The 16994-nt window shown below is 37.6% G+C and overlaps 2 protein-coding genes across 5 annotated transcripts in view; both read right to left on the bottom strand.

Annotated features, from left to right (window-relative positions):
- LOC100024704 (cytochrome b5 reductase 4) overlaps positions 1–2046 on the bottom strand; it is a 103405-nt gene extending 101359 nt beyond the window's left edge. For all 3 annotated transcript variants that reach the window (XM_007484267.3, XM_007484268.3, XM_056818558.1), the window contains exon 1: positions 687–2046. In XM_007484267.3, coding sequence (XP_007484329.1) covers positions 687–761 — 75 coding nt within the window. In that variant the 5' untranslated portion in view covers positions 762–2046. The remainder of the gene's footprint in view (positions 1–686) is intronic.
- An 814-nt stretch (positions 2047–2860) lies between these two features.
- Positions 2861–16106, bottom strand: RIPPLY2 (ripply transcriptional repressor 2). Of its 2 annotated transcripts, none has more exons than XM_056818559.1 (4): positions 11076–16106; positions 10747–10822; positions 9717–9781; positions 2861–2927 (listed from the first exon to the last, which is right to left on the bottom strand). In XM_056818559.1, exons 1-4 carry the CDS (start codon positions 11183–11185, stop codon positions 2915–2917), a joined length of 264 nt encoding a protein of 87 aa, XP_056674537.1. In that variant the 5' UTR covers positions 11186–16106; the 3' UTR covers positions 2861–2914. The 2 variants fall into 2 exon arrangements, with proteins under 2 accessions (XP_056674537.1, XP_007484332.1); XM_007484270.3 differs by lacking the exon at positions 2861–2927 and adding an exon at positions 4982–5267 and having other exon boundaries at positions 11076–16098.
- Between the last annotated feature and the right edge of the window lie 888 nt (positions 16107–16994).

Below are 16994 nucleotides of genomic sequence, written 5' to 3'. Positions count from 1 at the left end.
CACATAATAAGCACTACACAAACATTGTCTATTACTAGTCACTTTCAAATATGGGTATTTAAGGTTTCCAGAGTACTGTTCTATGATCTATGATCCCAAGAACTGGGGATGAGAAATAGTCAATGCACTGCACCCTTATGCCCCTCTTCTCCTCCAAGGCCCCAATGCCAATTTAAAGTGAAATCATTCAATCCGCTCCTCAAAATGTCTCCTAGCATGTTTCCCTGGTCCTCTTTCTTGCTCTGTTCACACCTTCTGTGGTACAACCCTCATTTGGACTTGTGACCTTTCCACCTTCCCCAATTCTCCCCTAAATTCCCCCAAGCCCTTAAGGTCTTTGATAATAGGGTTTGCATCTTATCCATCAATCAAGCATTCGATATATTTTTAAGCACCTACTAAGTGCCAGGCGCTTCTAAGACAGAAGGAAAGGCAAAGGAGCTCTCAATTTAGGACTGTAATCCAAAGCCGGTCCTAGAGTAGCTACTCAGCTGACTTAGGTTGGTCAGAGGGAGGAAAGGGGCTGGGGATGGTGAGGAAGCGCAGGATGGCGACCGGGGCACTCAGGGACTCCTGGGTCGGAGAGAAAGAGGCCGGGAGAGGGGAAACCGCAGGCCGCACTCAGGAGGGGACACGGGAGCATCCGCAGGGTCCGGGTCTCGGGGCCAGGCCTTCCTCGGGCTTACCTTACTGCGCCCTCCGGAGGCGGCGCGCTGCTGAGAGCCGGGGGCCGGGAAAGCCTGAGAAGGGACGTTCAGCATCCTGGAACCCCTGGAGCTGGATCGGCCCGGGGAACTGCGGCCGGCTAGGCCTTGCCCTGCACTCTCGGTCACTGCTCCGGCTCAGCGGCCGGGCAGTGGCCAAGCCCCCGGCCCACTTCCGGGGTCGTCAGAACGTCTCAGGTGAAGAGCGCACCATGACGCAGCACGTCGCCGCAGCCTCCGCAGGCGGGGATCAGACGCATGAACTGAAGGGAGGGAGAAGGGGGCGGGAGAGAGGAGGGGAAACTAGGACAGTCACTAAGTGAGGGTGGAGCCAGGGCGCGAATTGCGCATGCTCTAAAGCGGAAGTTCAGGTTGACGTCTCCAGAATAGAATCCAACCTCAGCACCCAACTCTAGAGACAGCGACTTTGCGCCGAGCCCAGCCCTAAAGCACAGTGGAAGCTGTCCCAGTTCCTGGTGCTGACCGAATGTATTTCACCTACCGCTTCAGTCTTGCCTTTCTCGATCCCCCTTTCATCCTATGGTACTAGCCACCCTCCTGAAGAGCAGCCATTCTCATCCTTACCAATCAATCAACAAGCACTTATGAAGGGTCAGGAAGAGTTTTTGGATAATTAAATAATCACATATTTCCTGATTAGCAATATACGACATCCTTGCTCTTCACTATTAATACTGTTAACTATTAATAATAGTTAACGATAATACTTGTATCACACCAATTATGCGCCAGCCATCGTGCTAAGCTCTTTACAATTATTATTTCCTTTGATCCTCACAAAAACTCTGGGAGGTAGCTGCTATTGTTATCCCCATTTTACAGAGGATGATGATAATAATAATAATACCTAACATTTACAGAAAGCTTACTGTGTACAAGGAACTATGTTAAGCCCTTTATATCATTTGATACACACGACAACGCTGGGAGGTAAGTGCTATTATTATCCCCATTTTACAGATGAGTCTATCTTATAGGTGAGAATCAGCAGCAGCAGCTTAACAATTATATAAAGTTATGTGCCAGGCACTGTGCTAAGCACTTTACAATCACATCTCCACATCAACCCTAAGAGGTAGGTATTATTATTAAATTATCCCATTTTACAGGTGAGCATATCTAGGGACTCATCATCATCATCATCATAACATTTACACAGAGCTATGTGCCAAGCACTGTGCTAACCATTTTACAGCTATTTCATTTTATTTTCACATCAACCTTATGAGGTAGGTGATATTATTATCATCATTTAATAGATGAAGATAATAATAACAATACTTATATAGCATTTAGTATGAGCACTGTGCAAAGAGCTTTACAATTATTATATCATTTGATCCTCACAACAAACCAGGAGGTAAGTGATATCATTATCCCCATTTTACAGTTGAGGCCTTACCTTCTAGAAGTTTACAACCATTTACAAACAGAATTGCAGAATTTTAAAGCTGGAAGAAAGTACTAAGGCCATTCAGTTCAACTTTCTCATTTTATAGATGATGTCCAGGAAGGATACTGACTTGTTGAATATAACATACATCAAAAATGGCAAATTAGGGTTTAAATTCAGGTTCTCTCATTCTGAATCCAATGCTCTTTATTTTATCTGTTTAAAATAATGCTCTAAACACCCCAAAATGCATCATTTGAGATTTGAGATACTTGCATATCTAGGGACTATTTTAAATTTTCAAGGAGCCTAGTGAATACCAATCTCATGACCTAGAAGATTTAGTTTCACAAATGGCTTTCTGACACCCAACAGTTCTGTAACCTTGGTTCAGTCACTTAATCTCTCTCTTAATTCTTGTGTGCAGTTGATAGTAGCCAATCTGCACCAATTGTGGGATGAGGGGAGAGTGGATTCCCTCACACTCAATTCCCTATATAAAAGAAACCACAGGTATTAAATTTATATTTTAAATTCTTATCTTTTCTAAGCTCCCACTAATGGTTAAGCTCTATGATTTACTCCCAGAAATTTCCCCTGAAGAAAGGAGAAATAATCCATAAATCTGATAATCCAATTTGCATACAATAGCACAGATATATATATATGTATATATATATATATATATATATGTAGATATAGATATATATCACAAACATAATTAAGAATACCAGGTTCTAACTACCTAGAATCCAGATTGGGAATCCTTTTGCTTTGATACTTTTCTAGACATCACTCAAACTTCAAACCTAAAAACAGAACACAGAAAAGTAGAAAAAAATAAGTAGAATAAAGGCAGCTTAAAGCCTTAGAATAGTGAGTCAATCAGTCAATAAACATTTATTATGTGCCTACTATGTTTTAGGCACTATGTGAAGTACTGGGGATAAAAAAGAGGCAAAAGGCAATCCCTGCCCTCAGGGAGTTCACAATCTTAATTCCCTTAGACTATTTTCCCAATCTTTTTCAGGTAAATCATGGCTTAAACTTGGCACTTGTCTTTACCTCTCTTTATGCTTCAATATCTCAGTTGGAAGCAAAATCTTAAGGAATTGGAAATGAAAGTTCTGGTATACATGTCATTTGCCAGAAATGACATTAATATTATCCTTGAAAATAAAAGGCAAAATGTGTCTGTTTTGATACAAATTGTCATTTTCAACTTTTTATGAGCAGGTGCTAAGTGATGAACTGGATTTGTTCAATGGATTCTGTCAGGGATGCTTTTTTTGAGTGCTCATCATGATCTTGGTAACAAGTTTTTGATTGTCACTATGGTGGGATAAAACAATAGCATTCCTGTGCAACTGAAACAGTTAATGTGCCAGGCTGTAAGTGAATACTTTTAAAAATTATATATATATATGCATATATATATATAATATGTATATATATACACACATATATACACACAAAATTCATAATACTTATATTTTTTCATTTCAATGTCTGAAGTTAGAATATCCTCTCTCTATAATGTATCTGTATACATATATAGTGTATTTATAAATATGCATATATACCTATGGGACTATATAGAATATAAACATAATAAATAGCAGTTTATGATATATTATATAATAATTTAACTACTATGGATATATGGAGAGAGGATAGTTTAACTCTATGAACATTTAAACAATAAAATATAACTATTGTATATTTCTTCATTCATGACATACTAAGAAAGCTTAGTTTTAAAATATTTAAACTGTTATAGTTTAGTTATTTGAGGCAGGAGATTATACAAAGTGAATTTTATATCACTTTTGTCAATATATTTTTTAAAATCCATACTGGGTTCCAAGTCTCAGTTATACTATTACTTTAAAAGAAGTTACTTTTAGTAGTAAACATCTTTGACAACATATGGGATTTTTCTTCATAGTCTAGTTTAAGAATTAAAATAAATTATTGGATCATGTATTAAGTTAACACTGACTGGGCAATTATCCACATTTTTTAAATCATGAAACTTTTAAAGGAGCAGTTTAGCACCTAATTATATGCCAGCTGACATTTGTATAATTCTATAAAGGCTAGAAGGTAATAACAGGGTATTTAAATTCAAACTTAAAACTGAAATATTTATTCATTTATGCATTCATTTATTTATTCAGGGAGTTCTATGTTCAAAGCATGATGCTAGGCGCTAGGGATACAAAGATGAACAATGATTTGGATATTAGAGTTGCTTTCTAGAATTATGGAATATAAAATTTTAATGGGGAAATCTAGACCTGTGATTTCATCCACACAGAAAACTCCCAGTATGGCTATTCCCTTCATTAAGATAGATCAATAATTCTTAGTTGCCTAAGGCAGAAAGAGGTTCAGTGAAATGCCCATGATCAAATAGCTAATATGTAACAAAGGCCTGCAGGAAAATAGATCTGTACCTAGAAGGGACCTCAGAAGCCACCCAATCCAATGTCTTCATTTTTCAGATGAAGAAACTGAGGCTGAGGGAGTGACTTTTCTAAAGACACACAAATAGCAAGGATTGTGAAGAGGATTTGAACCCAGGTCCTCTGACTTTGGAGTTCATGTTCTATCTAGTGAATCATGCTAAGAAAACAGGAAGTACCCTCTTTCTTGACTCCAGAGATGGTTCTCTGTCTTCTCTAGTAGACTGTTGCTCTCTACAATCCTTCTCAATAAAAACCCCCAAATTGTCATAATTTAACTTTTAAAAATCCAAATTAATGAAAATGCAATGAAAAGAAATGTGCTTGTTTCTGTTTAGGTGCTACCATTATTCTAGGAGTAGGGAAGCATGACAAAGGCCAAACTACCCTATCAATTGCAAAATATTTTAACATTTTATTAATAACTTATATACAAATAAATTATATTTTAAAACCACTATGATACATTTGTACATTAAAATTTTAATGCTATAAACTTTGAATTTCTTCAAAAAGAATCAATCCAATTCAGTTCCTGAATCCTGAATCAGCTCCTCCTCCTCATCTTCACTATCAGAATCTTCATAAAATGAAATTGTAGCTTGAATTGGAAAATTTTTCAGAAGAGATTCTGCTTCTTGATATAAGAAATCATAACATTTTGATTTGGGCCAAAATAGTCTGAAACAAGCGGACAACATAGTATGCTTTATTCTTCATGTACATTTGTTTTCAGAATCCTTACACTCATGAAATATTCCCATTGATGCCCCAAACTTCCATTGAGCCAAGAGTTGATAGATGCCCTTGTATGGTTCCATGATATTAGTATCCTAACTTTCATATGATAAATTTTCAACAGCATCTTAATAACTGATCCCTTATTTTTGCCACTGCAAACAAAGTTCTAAGTTGAAAATACACACCTATTTAAAGGCCTGACCAATATTGCCTACTTTTCACAGAAGTGTAAGATAAACATTTTCACTTAAATCAGTGGTTCAGGATGTATGTCACTTCAGCCACAATGGATATATTTATACTTACCAGTACAGAAACAGTTTTATTTTTTAATATTTTAAAAACAATTTAACATGACATAAGGCTTTGAGATCTGAAAATGGCAAAGGTTGCAACATTATAAATTTTGGGAAAAGACAAAAAAACCTAAAACTTTGCTTGAAATTAATAAATATTGTCAGATATGCTATGTCCATGTTCAGCAACATCGTCATGGAAACTTGTTGGGAATGAGCCAGACTAAAAGAAAAAAAGTTGTTTTAAAAAGTATTCATAATTAAATATGAAGGTACAGCCACTTTCCATCCCTCAAAATACTGGATTTTGCTGTATATAAAATTCTCTTAACAACTTAATTTTGTGGATAAAATAGATTGTGTGAAAAGCTAACTATAATTTTTTGAATTTATTTTATATGGATTTTTATTTAATTATCCATTTCACACATTTAATACATTTTTCTTCCTTGCCAAGGTAACATCAATGTACTATGTCAACGTGGAATCTAGAAACCCCTAAACTTGTAGCACAGTAAAATATGATGAACCCCAAGTTTTAGGGTTAGCTTGTAAACTGGAGACCTCAAATTCATCCCTGTTCCCATGAGAGTTCACCCCAGGGAAGTTTCAGATTTAGCTCCTCTCAGACTGAACAATAGAACCTAAAGTAAATGATAATCTAAGCTAGGTGGGGCTAAGCAAATGCTAAATTTCCTTTTATCTTAGAAGTTAGACCAACACTGGGGAGGGACAATCCTTTTAGTATCCACGGTAAAGTAGGCACTCCAGCCTGGCTAGGGTTTCTTTCCTTAGCTGGTCAGCTAGTTTGGACACTCCTATTTCCTTGTAGCCATGGTAATGTCAATCAATCATATTTCCCTGCTCCTCCATTTCCCAAAAGGTATATAAGTTCCCCAAATTCTTTTGTCCTTCAGAGTCACCATCTAGCCCGTTGTCACTCCAAAGGATAATGTCCCCAGAGTCCCTGGGTGTAGACCCTGTAAAAGTTTTGGCACCAGGATGAGTAAAGGTTCAAATATTGGACTTATCCCTTTTCTGATTAAAGACTTGATTTTTCTGATTACTTGGATAGTTCTGTGTTATTTCCAAGTTAACAACTATATTAGAATTACTTTAGGGAAGGTTAAGATTTCAAAAAGATAGATTGACTATATAAAGCATAATTAATCAATTTAAAAAGGAATGTTATCTACATTAGGATGACTAGCTTAAAAATCAGAATGAGAAAATATACATTTAAAGGTGGGGCATTCTATTAACACTAGTCTTCATCTTGCATTTTCTTTCAGTCGAAGAACTTTTTCGGTATTTATTTTATCCTTGTGGAACCCATTTTGTGACTATAACAAAATGATCCTTTTGACAGATGAAAAATATTGAAAGATGATAATTAAGATGAAGAAAAAATCTGAATAACACTCAAGTTATCATAAAATTCTCCTGTCTAGCCCTATGCCAGAGTTTGCATATTTGCCTTTATTCTCCCTACCCTATACAATTAGCTTAGCTGCAGTCATATCACTAAATTGTGCAGCTTTAAAGGATTCCAACCCTCTTGGAAACCTTCTCTGAAAGTACTTCTACTAACTCAAGTCTCCAGCGCAAAACTATGAATCAGGAATTATATTCTTAAATTAATAGTGTTCTGAACTTCAAAAATCTTCATGTTCCAGTTAGAAGTGAATTAAACATAGATTTGCAACATGGTAGACTGTCATTTGAAGATCTTGCTCTGACCAAAATAAGAAGGTAATAAGGTTCCTTTCCATGGTAATCTTGTCATTTGAATCCTATATCCCTAGGCTGAGACAGTAACACCATATTCATCATAATCTTTCAAAATCAAAGTTACAGTAAAAATAACAGGGCACTTCTCAATCCCAAGATTTGGTTATACACATATATCTAGATTCCAACAACCTCAATCTTCCTGAAGACTGCTCTGAATCTGAAAGTGAAAAAGGCCTCAAAGGGTATGCCACTTTACATTCATGATATGGGCAAAGAAATTAATAAAGACAATGAAACTCGATGCTGGCAAATTGTACACAAACAGGTACACCTATCCATCGTTGATGGAATTGCTTTTGAAAACAATATGTTTGGTATATAGTAAAAGTTTAAAAAGTAATCATATCCTTTTATCCAAATCATTTCTTTATCCAATTTTATCCAGTCCCAGGTGGAGAATATGCCTGGAAAGTGCTATCAAAAACAAAACCAAAAAAGAAGCTATCTGTACAAAGATTTCCATAGCATCATATATAATTATTTTTAAAAGAAATAGCCCAAATGTCCAAAAAATGGGAAATGTGATACATCAATGCAGTAGTGGACTACTATTAAGGGCAACAGATGAGGTTTACAAAGAAACCCAGGTTTTATAGGAAACTTTATTTTAATAGGAAATTAATCTAATTTAAATGCAAATTTTAAAAACTGAATGAGAAAAATTTAGGTTGTAATAGCCACAACACTTCAGAGGAAAAGTGAACCAGGAAGGACAAAGAATTCAGCTAGGGATTTAAGAGTAGCTAAAAATATGGTCATAATGCTTTATGGCATTGAAATTAAGTAATTTAAATATAAATAGTAATCCACTTTAATTGATTGTATTGATGTTCAATGTTAATCATTTTAAACACATCCACAAGCAAAAGAAAGAAAAAAGGTCTAGGAAGCAGGATTATTCACTTCACTCAAAGGAAAGGCTAAAGGCATTTTATGCCCCCCAAAAAAGGCAGGGAAAGCAGTAGAGGTTAGATTTCTGTGTATAAACTTATTATCCAATTTCCCCTAATTTTTAGCAAATTATTAGTACATAGGGGAGATGGAATTTCCAAAAGCTAAAATATCAAAAACTGAACGCTGACATTGAAGGAAGAGACAACTGAACTTGCTGAATCACCAACTAAAAAGCAATCTTTTTACTCTGAGAGAAAACGTACTATATGCAGTACCTTATACCACTGAGAGCATCACTACTAAAGGACAAGGGAAGGTTAATAATGTTCAGTGGACTCTGATGGTCTAGCCTTTGACCCTGGGCAAGACATTTAACACTCTCTCTGCCCCTAGGCATCTTTATAAAATTGTCAGACATAACCATTGCAGAAGGGTTACCCTGGTAGAGAGAATTGACTCATTTAGAGATCCATATTCCAACAAAGTCATAAGTGAGGACACACATAAACATATTCTGATTTTTAAAAGCATGCATAACATATATATTTATGATTTCCATTAAAACTGTTACAAGTTTAAGTTTTATTCCCTAATTGTTTTATATAGAACTTTGGGTATTTGGAAACTTTATTCTTGTGGAACATCTCAATCTCCATGTCTGTGAATAAACATGCTTACTATAAGTATTATCTTAGAGCTCTATATAACTCCTATAAAATATACCAAGGCCAGAATGATGATCTTTACATTTCATTTGCCTCAGTGACTGACCCTAAATCACAGTACTGGGAAAATGTTTCCATTCCAGGGCTCTTCCCTGGATCACAAAAACCTTTCTGCCTATAAAATGACAAATAATCACACTTGTACCCTTGATAATCTGTAAGGTCTTTCTTAAACTTCAACTTGCATTCTCAAGGGATACCAATGCACTGTCCTAGCTAAATTTCTAGCTTTGAAGTTGTCATCATAGTTTCATTCTTCCTATTCATTTTCAAAAGGAATTTTTTTAAAAGGGGGTGCTACTTAAATGACGCCCACTTTATTTACATCCTGCAGGCTTCTAAAACAGCTGCAGGATGCAAGGTGACATTGCCATACAGAGAATCTCCCTATTGCTTCTCTTAATGATAAAATATTTCCTGAGAATTTATGACGTAATAGGTATGGAAATTCTTTAGGTGAGGACCGGGAGCTATTATATTCCTACATGGGGGAGGGGGGCGGGAATGAACCTGCAAATAGGCACACAAATAGCCTAGGAGAAGGTTTAGTTTTTCCAAGGGCAAAGAAGGAAGTCCTAAACCGTCTGACACCCAGCCAGCTAGCATCGAGCAATCTCTTCCTACTCTTCTTCAGGGGGTGAAAGAGTAATTAGAGAGTAGGGGTAAGACATGCCACTCACCTGACTGGATGTTTATATTGGGAAAGTTTTCCAGAGGTTTCTGTCATCCCAGGCACATCACACACCTAAGATTTAAATGAAAAGGAACTAAATTACTCACTTCAAGGAGAAGCCGCTAGAATGGATCATCCCCACACAGCATATCCAGCCCCGCCTACCGAGCTCTGGAAGCCGCAGCGGATTCCTTTCTAGAACGAAATCTAAATCTATTTCAAGGAAAGACCTTACATCGGATCCCACTGGCTCTACCAGGTGGAATCGATGGCAGAGATCCCCAGAATAGGGTAGGGACTAACGGGACACAGAGAATCGTGCCTTTAATAGTCATTTGGGTCCTGACACTCCTATGTCAAAGACCTGTGATTTCGTCAATGTGCGAAATTCTTGACGCAAATCGCAGCATTTCTCCTCCCCCTCACGCACTTTACGTATCGCCCCAACTCGCTTATTTGCTGTTGCATCTCCCGCCTCCGTGCCTTTGCCTCTGCCCTCCCCCAATCCTGAAATGCTTTCCTTTTTCACCAGCTGACTCTTGGAATCACTAGGTGCAAAGGGCCAAACACTTTTGCAAACCTTTCCCATATGCAGTTAGTACCCCAACCCAAAGCTTTGTTAAATGTCTGCATGTTGGTGAATGTACTGTATTGCCCCCAGGGAAAAGCTAGCTCCTAAAAGGTTTGAGACTGCTAGGTTTTTATACTCCCAGCACACAAACACAGTGTAGCTAAGACGTAGAAAGACATCAGAGGCACAGAGAAATTAAGTAACTTCCCTAGACCACACCGTTCTCCTGCTTATAAATCCAGCTCTTGGATAAATCCAAATCTGTCTTCTTGCCTATTAAGTCTGGCGTCTCTCCCTCATTCCAACACATATTGACAGACACACAGACACACAGACACACACACACACACACACACACAGACACACACACATACACACACCTCCCTCCCCACCCACCTCCCAACTCAATCCTGGGTTTTGCATTTTCCACTGGCTCTAGCTCATCTATAGGACGCGGGCCACTTACCGTATCTTTTTGGTTGGGCTGCATTTTCTCTTCTTCTCTAGCAGTGCCAAGCCAAGGTCTCCAAAAAGCGGTCGACCTGCACGTTGTGGGGATGTGGGGAAAAGAGCAAGGACACGGGAGAGAAGTGTGAGTCAGAGGCTAGGCAGCTGTCGTGATCGTGAAGCAGAGGGTTGAAGACTGTCTAGAACGAGAAGGGAGAAGATGGGGTGGGGGTGGTGGCACCGAGAGGGAGAGAGGAGAGGTTCGGGACCTGAAGAAAAGAGAGCTGAAAGAGAAACTAGTGTCTCAGGCAAACGTGTGGGTGGGCTAGGGATTGAGGAGTTGAATACCCAGAGTTGTCGTTCCTGGGGCTCGGGGTCTGGGAAGCGGGGGTTTCGGGAAGCAAGCGGCAGCAGTTGGCCCACTCAGGTCGGGGCTCCGAGCTCTCCAAGCTCTCCATGTACACACCGGTTCACTAAGGCTGGGGCTCTTTCTCCCACAGCCCGCAACAGCCCTGGTCTTCTTTATATAGCCAGGGTGACCAGATGCATATTTAGAAATGCCCCCCTCCCCATCCCATCCCAGATCTCGAGCCAGCGGGGTAAACAAAAAGGCTGAGCGTGAAGGCCAGCTCGGGTAAACAAGGGGGGGTGCGAACGCGTGCAGCTCCCAAATGGCCCAAGGAGGGATTTTTAGCAAGCAAGTGTTAATCGCTCTTAAATAGACACATGGCGACCACACTAGCCTAGTTCCATGTGAAGAGGGGAGGAGGAAAGATTAAGCGAATCTACACGTTTTGTGGATTTTTGCAAAAAGCTAGTAGTGTCTGGGGGCCACCCGAACCGCCCTAGTCTCAGCTTCTCCACTAGGGCAGCTGCATTCAGCTAGGCATCCAGGGCTTTGAGAATAGGATTGGAAATATAAATGAAAAGCAGCTTTCTTGACCCCTTTCATAGGGTCTAGGCAAGCATATGAATAAAGAACCCCGGCAAAGACAAGGCAGATTAAACTCCTTGAGGAAAGGGAGGCTGCCATTTAATCTGATTTGTACCTTTCCATCTCAGAACTATGCACGGGTAGCTTCTTTAATATCATTGGACAATGGTGATCATCTGTCATGGGGGGAAAAAAAAACAACGCTGAACAAGATGAGAAGTAGCCCAGGCATGAAGAAGAAAGTCAGAGGAATCATAAGTCTTGGGATGTCTGTGTACATTATTTAAGCTACGTTGTCTGGTTTTTCTTCCCTTGCTTCCCTATGCCTCCCTCCCCCATTTAATTGTTTAAAAAAAACGAGTTTATGCTTAAAACCCTTTTTGGGGGGTTAAAATCCTTTTTTATTTTGGGAACTTCCTCCACCGATGGAAATCTCAATTGAAGAATCGAGGTGGGGGGAGCAAGAGCACGCATTTATTAAGCCTGCTACATATGAGAAACTGAGATAAGCGGTTACAAATATTATCCTATTTGATCCTCCCAACAATCCAGTGAGATTGATGCTAAATACTTAGCTAAGGAGTTGTCTGAAGTGCAGAGGTTAAGTAATTTGAAGAGGGTCTTACAGAGCAAGCCCTACACCAAGAAATAACAACTATGAATTTTTAAAACTATGCTGGTTTTTCTCCTAAAAACTGTAGGTGGGCTATTTTAATTCAAAGCAGCAGCTAAGTGGTAGAATGGATAGAGTACTGGACCTGGAGACAGGAAGACTAATCTTTCTGAGCTGAAATCTGGCTTTAGGCACTTATTTAGCACTATGACCCTGTGCAAATCATTTAACCCTGTTTGCCTCAGTTTCCTCATCTGTAAAATGAGCTGGAGAAGGAAATGGAGAGCTACTTCGATATCTTTGCCAAGAAAACCTCAAATGGGTTCATGTAGAGTCAGATACAACTGAAAAATGACTGAACAACAAATCTGAATTCAAAACGCAATATTTCTTCTATTCAATGATTGAGTCAAACCATTTCTGGGTAGGAAAATTCATTTTGCACTAAATATATCCTTGGTTGTTCTCCTCACTCCTCCTCATTTCTCTAAGAGTTACATTAACCATCTGGGTTTAAGGAAATTAAAGAGGAACTAAGAATAATAAATATTGACATGCTAAATTGCCAGTTTGTATATAATGCATATACTATTACTGTGGACATTCATTTTGCTGAACTGCTGATATCCTCCCTCTAATATTATAAGCAATAATAGCAATATTAAATAAGGAGATTTGTGATTCAGCAATTTTAATGTTAAAAACCGGTTAAAATTTTGGTCCATCTTTTTAACATGGTGTTGGTGTTACTCAGTTACTGGCTTAGCCTTTCCATTGAACTAAGCTTGACTAAACCTTCCCCAGAAGGCCATAGATTTTCTCACACTAGTCTGCAGAGCAACCAGTTCTTTATACATTGTTAATGATTTGGGATGGGATGGAAGAGGTCTAGGAGAAGCAACAGTGACAAACTACTTCTGGAAATATGAACTGCTTACTATTGTCATGAGGATGTGCTTGGTAGAAAGTCAAGAACCTATCAATGCTATAGTAGGTAAGTCCTAGAAGATCATGGTTTACTATAGTCTCTGAGGCAATTATAGGCTAAGGGACTTGCCCAGACCCAAGTCAGACTTCAAGGCCATCACCACCTTCTGTGCTACTACAGCCTTATCAATCTGAATTTACTCCTCCCACCTCCATACATAGATACTCTTATGGTTGTATATTTCAGTAACAGAGACTAATCAGTCACATGAAATGTAGATATCATTATAATGGAAAAGGGAAAAAAAAAAGGACCAAAAGCACTAGTATGACATTAAAGTGTTTGCTAAATAAGAAAAAAAATTTTTGAATGCCTACTTGTATCTTCCTCACCCTTTCCCCAAAATATTATAAATGAAAATCAAATTCAGATATACTACAATTCGGAATTTTAGATCTGGTAGGGAACTTAGAGATCCATAGCCCAATTTCCTCATTTTACAGAGAAGGAAACAGAAAGAAAGAGGGTAAATGACTTGACCAAGATCATACCAACTCTTTCTTTATGCATATTATACATTTTGCACCAAAGTTAGAATCTCAAGTTAAATGTTGAAATGAGAAAATACAAATACAAACTGTGTCAAGAGGAAACCTTGCTTTATGAAAACAAAGAAGCCCAGGTTACAAATACAAAGTAATTTAGGTGTAGTTATTTGTTTTACAGAATATTCATTTTCCAAAATGGTTACTGTAGGATTCCTTTCAGCACTGACTTCTAGTGTATTTAAAATATTCAAATTTATAGTTCAACTTTCCAGAAACACATCTATCTATTATGGAAAGTAAGGTATACCTATACTTCCAACCTCTATACTATTTATGTATTTCAGTTAGATTGACAGTCTCAAAAAATTTTCAAAGTTGGGAGGCTTTTGCTATCATTGTTTTAAAACTCATGAGAGTCAATGTGGCAAAGTAAATCAAAGGCCAGCCTGGAACCCAAAAAGAACTTAATTCTAGTCTCACCTCTGATAGGTTCTAGTTGTATGAGCCTGGGAAAATCATTTGTACTTTTGGCAACTTTATAAGATTACACAAATTGCTAAAACAACATCAACCATGATTTGAAGACTGGTTTCCTCACTTGGGAGCTCAGTATATTAGCATATTCACAAGTCTTGTCTCTATCCCTCTGAGGAATATACTCAATATGCACAGAAAACATAAATGCTATTGAAATAGATAATAGAAAAATCTTTGCCATTCACTAGCTTGCTCACAATTCTCTTGAATTATTGTTTACTCTTTAATTCAACAAGCATTTATTAAAGTCCAACATGACATTCAAGCCCCAAAAAAGAAAAAGTTTTAAAACCCTGAAGAATATAATTTCAGGTTTTTGGATGTGACCTGGTGTTGGCCCCTCTTCTCAATGAGCCTCATTAAGTGTGTGACTTGCCCACCACTTACACAATGAGGTGAAACTCAGAGGTGTGAAGGACTGAGGAGAATATAATGACTCACAGCTGTTACTGGCACCTTGGGCCTCCCTGATAAAGGGTTCTACTCAGTGCCATCCCAGAAGAGCTCACAATTCTTATGCACTTCTTCCTATTCAAAACTTTATAAATGTGATGTAAGGAAAATTACAGAATTTAATATAACTGAATTTACTCGTTTAGAAAAGGTTTTGTAAAGGAAATGTACTCCTTTTCAAGCAGTCATTGTCAAGGAGTATTTTTATTAAATGTTCACTATGTTCCAGGCACTATGCTAAAAGCTGGGGATAAGAAAGAAAGACAAAAAGTTGCAATCTATCCTCAAAGGGAGTTCATTTCAATCAACAAATGTTTGTTGAGTGCCTTCTAGCTATAGTACATTTTGCTCCGCAATAGAGATATAAAAATGAAAAATGGCATATCTCTGCCCCAAAAGTTTACTAAGGATAAAGCCAAATTCACAATAACCATAATCCGAGTTAAAGTACAATAAGTACAAAGGAAAACTCCAACAGAAAGACCCAAAAGATTTGGTGGGGGGGAGCTATCATTTCTAGCTGATTTTGTAAAGATGGCCCCATCTTGGAAAGTCCTTGAAAGAAGGTAAGATTTCCAACTGTCAGATATATGGAGGGAATCGGTTGGAGGAACAGTTGATGATTTGCACAAATGCATAAAGAAAAGAAGGCAAGACAAGAGTGGGGGAAAGCTAGAAAGCTAGGTTGAAACCAGATTATGAAGGGCTGTAAAGAGCAGGATAAGGAGTTTGTATTTAAACTAATGGCAACAATGATGGCCTAATAGATTTTGAACAGGGGAATGATGTAGTCAGGCCTTTACATTGGAGAATTGCTTTGTTCATGGTCTGAAAAATAGATTGAAAGGTGGGAAATTGTAGTAGGGAATTAAGAAGCTTTTGCAATAGTCCTGGTGAGAAGGAAGGAAAGTCTAAGTAGCCAGTGGGGGGAAAAGAGTTTAACCATTAACACTTAGCTTTAGTAATGGGTCTAATAATATTCATTTTAATCATGCAAATTAACTGGTATTCACTGAGTAATTTTTTAAAGTTTTATAAATATGCCTGAATATGACATTTGAAGATTAATCCCAAAAATTAATAGCAAAAAAAACCCCAAATATCCATTACTAATAGTCAAGTTTATTTTGGAATATCCATCTTGTGTTTTGCATGTTTTTTGATCATTTAAATTTTTTCTTAAAGTGATTCTCATAATTTTCTCTCTTTCTTCCGGACTATACCTGAGATTTCACAGTTATTGGAAACTCCTGCTTTAGAAAATGACAATGAAGGGTAAAAATTCCGTTTTGCATGACTACACATGTATTATCTATATCAAATTACTTGTCTTCTCAAGGATGAGGAAGGGAGAGAATTTGAAACTCAATCTTTTATGTTAAAATTATTTTTACATGTAATTGGAAAAAATGAGATTTTTTTTAAATTAAGAGAAAATAAAGAAAGGTAACTCATGCAACTGAGAGGTTTAGAGAACTGCAGAGTTTGCTGAGAGTTTAAAGGACTGAAGATTAGCTGTGGTCACACAATTAGTATGTGTCACAGGCAGTGCTAGAGCTCTGACATTATTGACTCTAAAAGTCAGCTCTCTATCCACTATTCCATGTTGTTTCTTTTTCCATCACTCCTGCAATGATATTAAAATCAGTTGACAGAGTGAAATGTAATTCCTAAAATATTCATTTTTTATTCATAACTATTTTCATAAAATTTTTATTCATACACATATGCCTAGGTAATTGTTAGCTTTGTTTCAATGATAATATCCTTTGATTGGTGCTGAATGGAGAAGTTTGTTAACTAAGTCATGGAAAGTAGGCCCATTGTGCATACTGTCATCCCATAAAGTGAAATACCCAGAATATCAGGGCTTTTGATCTCTCAGATGCAATTGCCAGATCCTTTTATAGTGTCTTTGGCAGCAAAATCGTTATCATTTCATGTCTGCCAGAAACCAAGTAGCTGATGCTAAGGATAGCATAAAATCCACAAAATATTATTGCATGAACACCAGCTTTTTTTCTTTTCTTTTTCAAATAACTTTTTAATTAATCTTTTCCCCCATTATCCCCCCATAAAGTAAATTTAAAAACAACAATAACAAAACAAACAAAAAAATCCCTTCACACATAGCTACCTAGTCTGGCAAAACAACCCCACATACTAGCCATATCAAAAAAGTATGTCTTTTTCCAAATTTTAAGTTCATCACCTGCTACAGAATAGCATTCTTCATTTTCATTCTTTTGGACTT

This window comes from Monodelphis domestica, chromosome 2, assembly GCF_027887165.1.
Source record: "Monodelphis domestica isolate mMonDom1 chromosome 2, mMonDom1.pri, whole genome shotgun sequence".
NCBI classification, from domain to species: domain Eukaryota; kingdom Metazoa; phylum Chordata; class Mammalia; order Didelphimorphia; family Didelphidae; genus Monodelphis; species Monodelphis domestica.
This window is presented reverse-complemented; position numbering and strand designations above follow the sequence as displayed.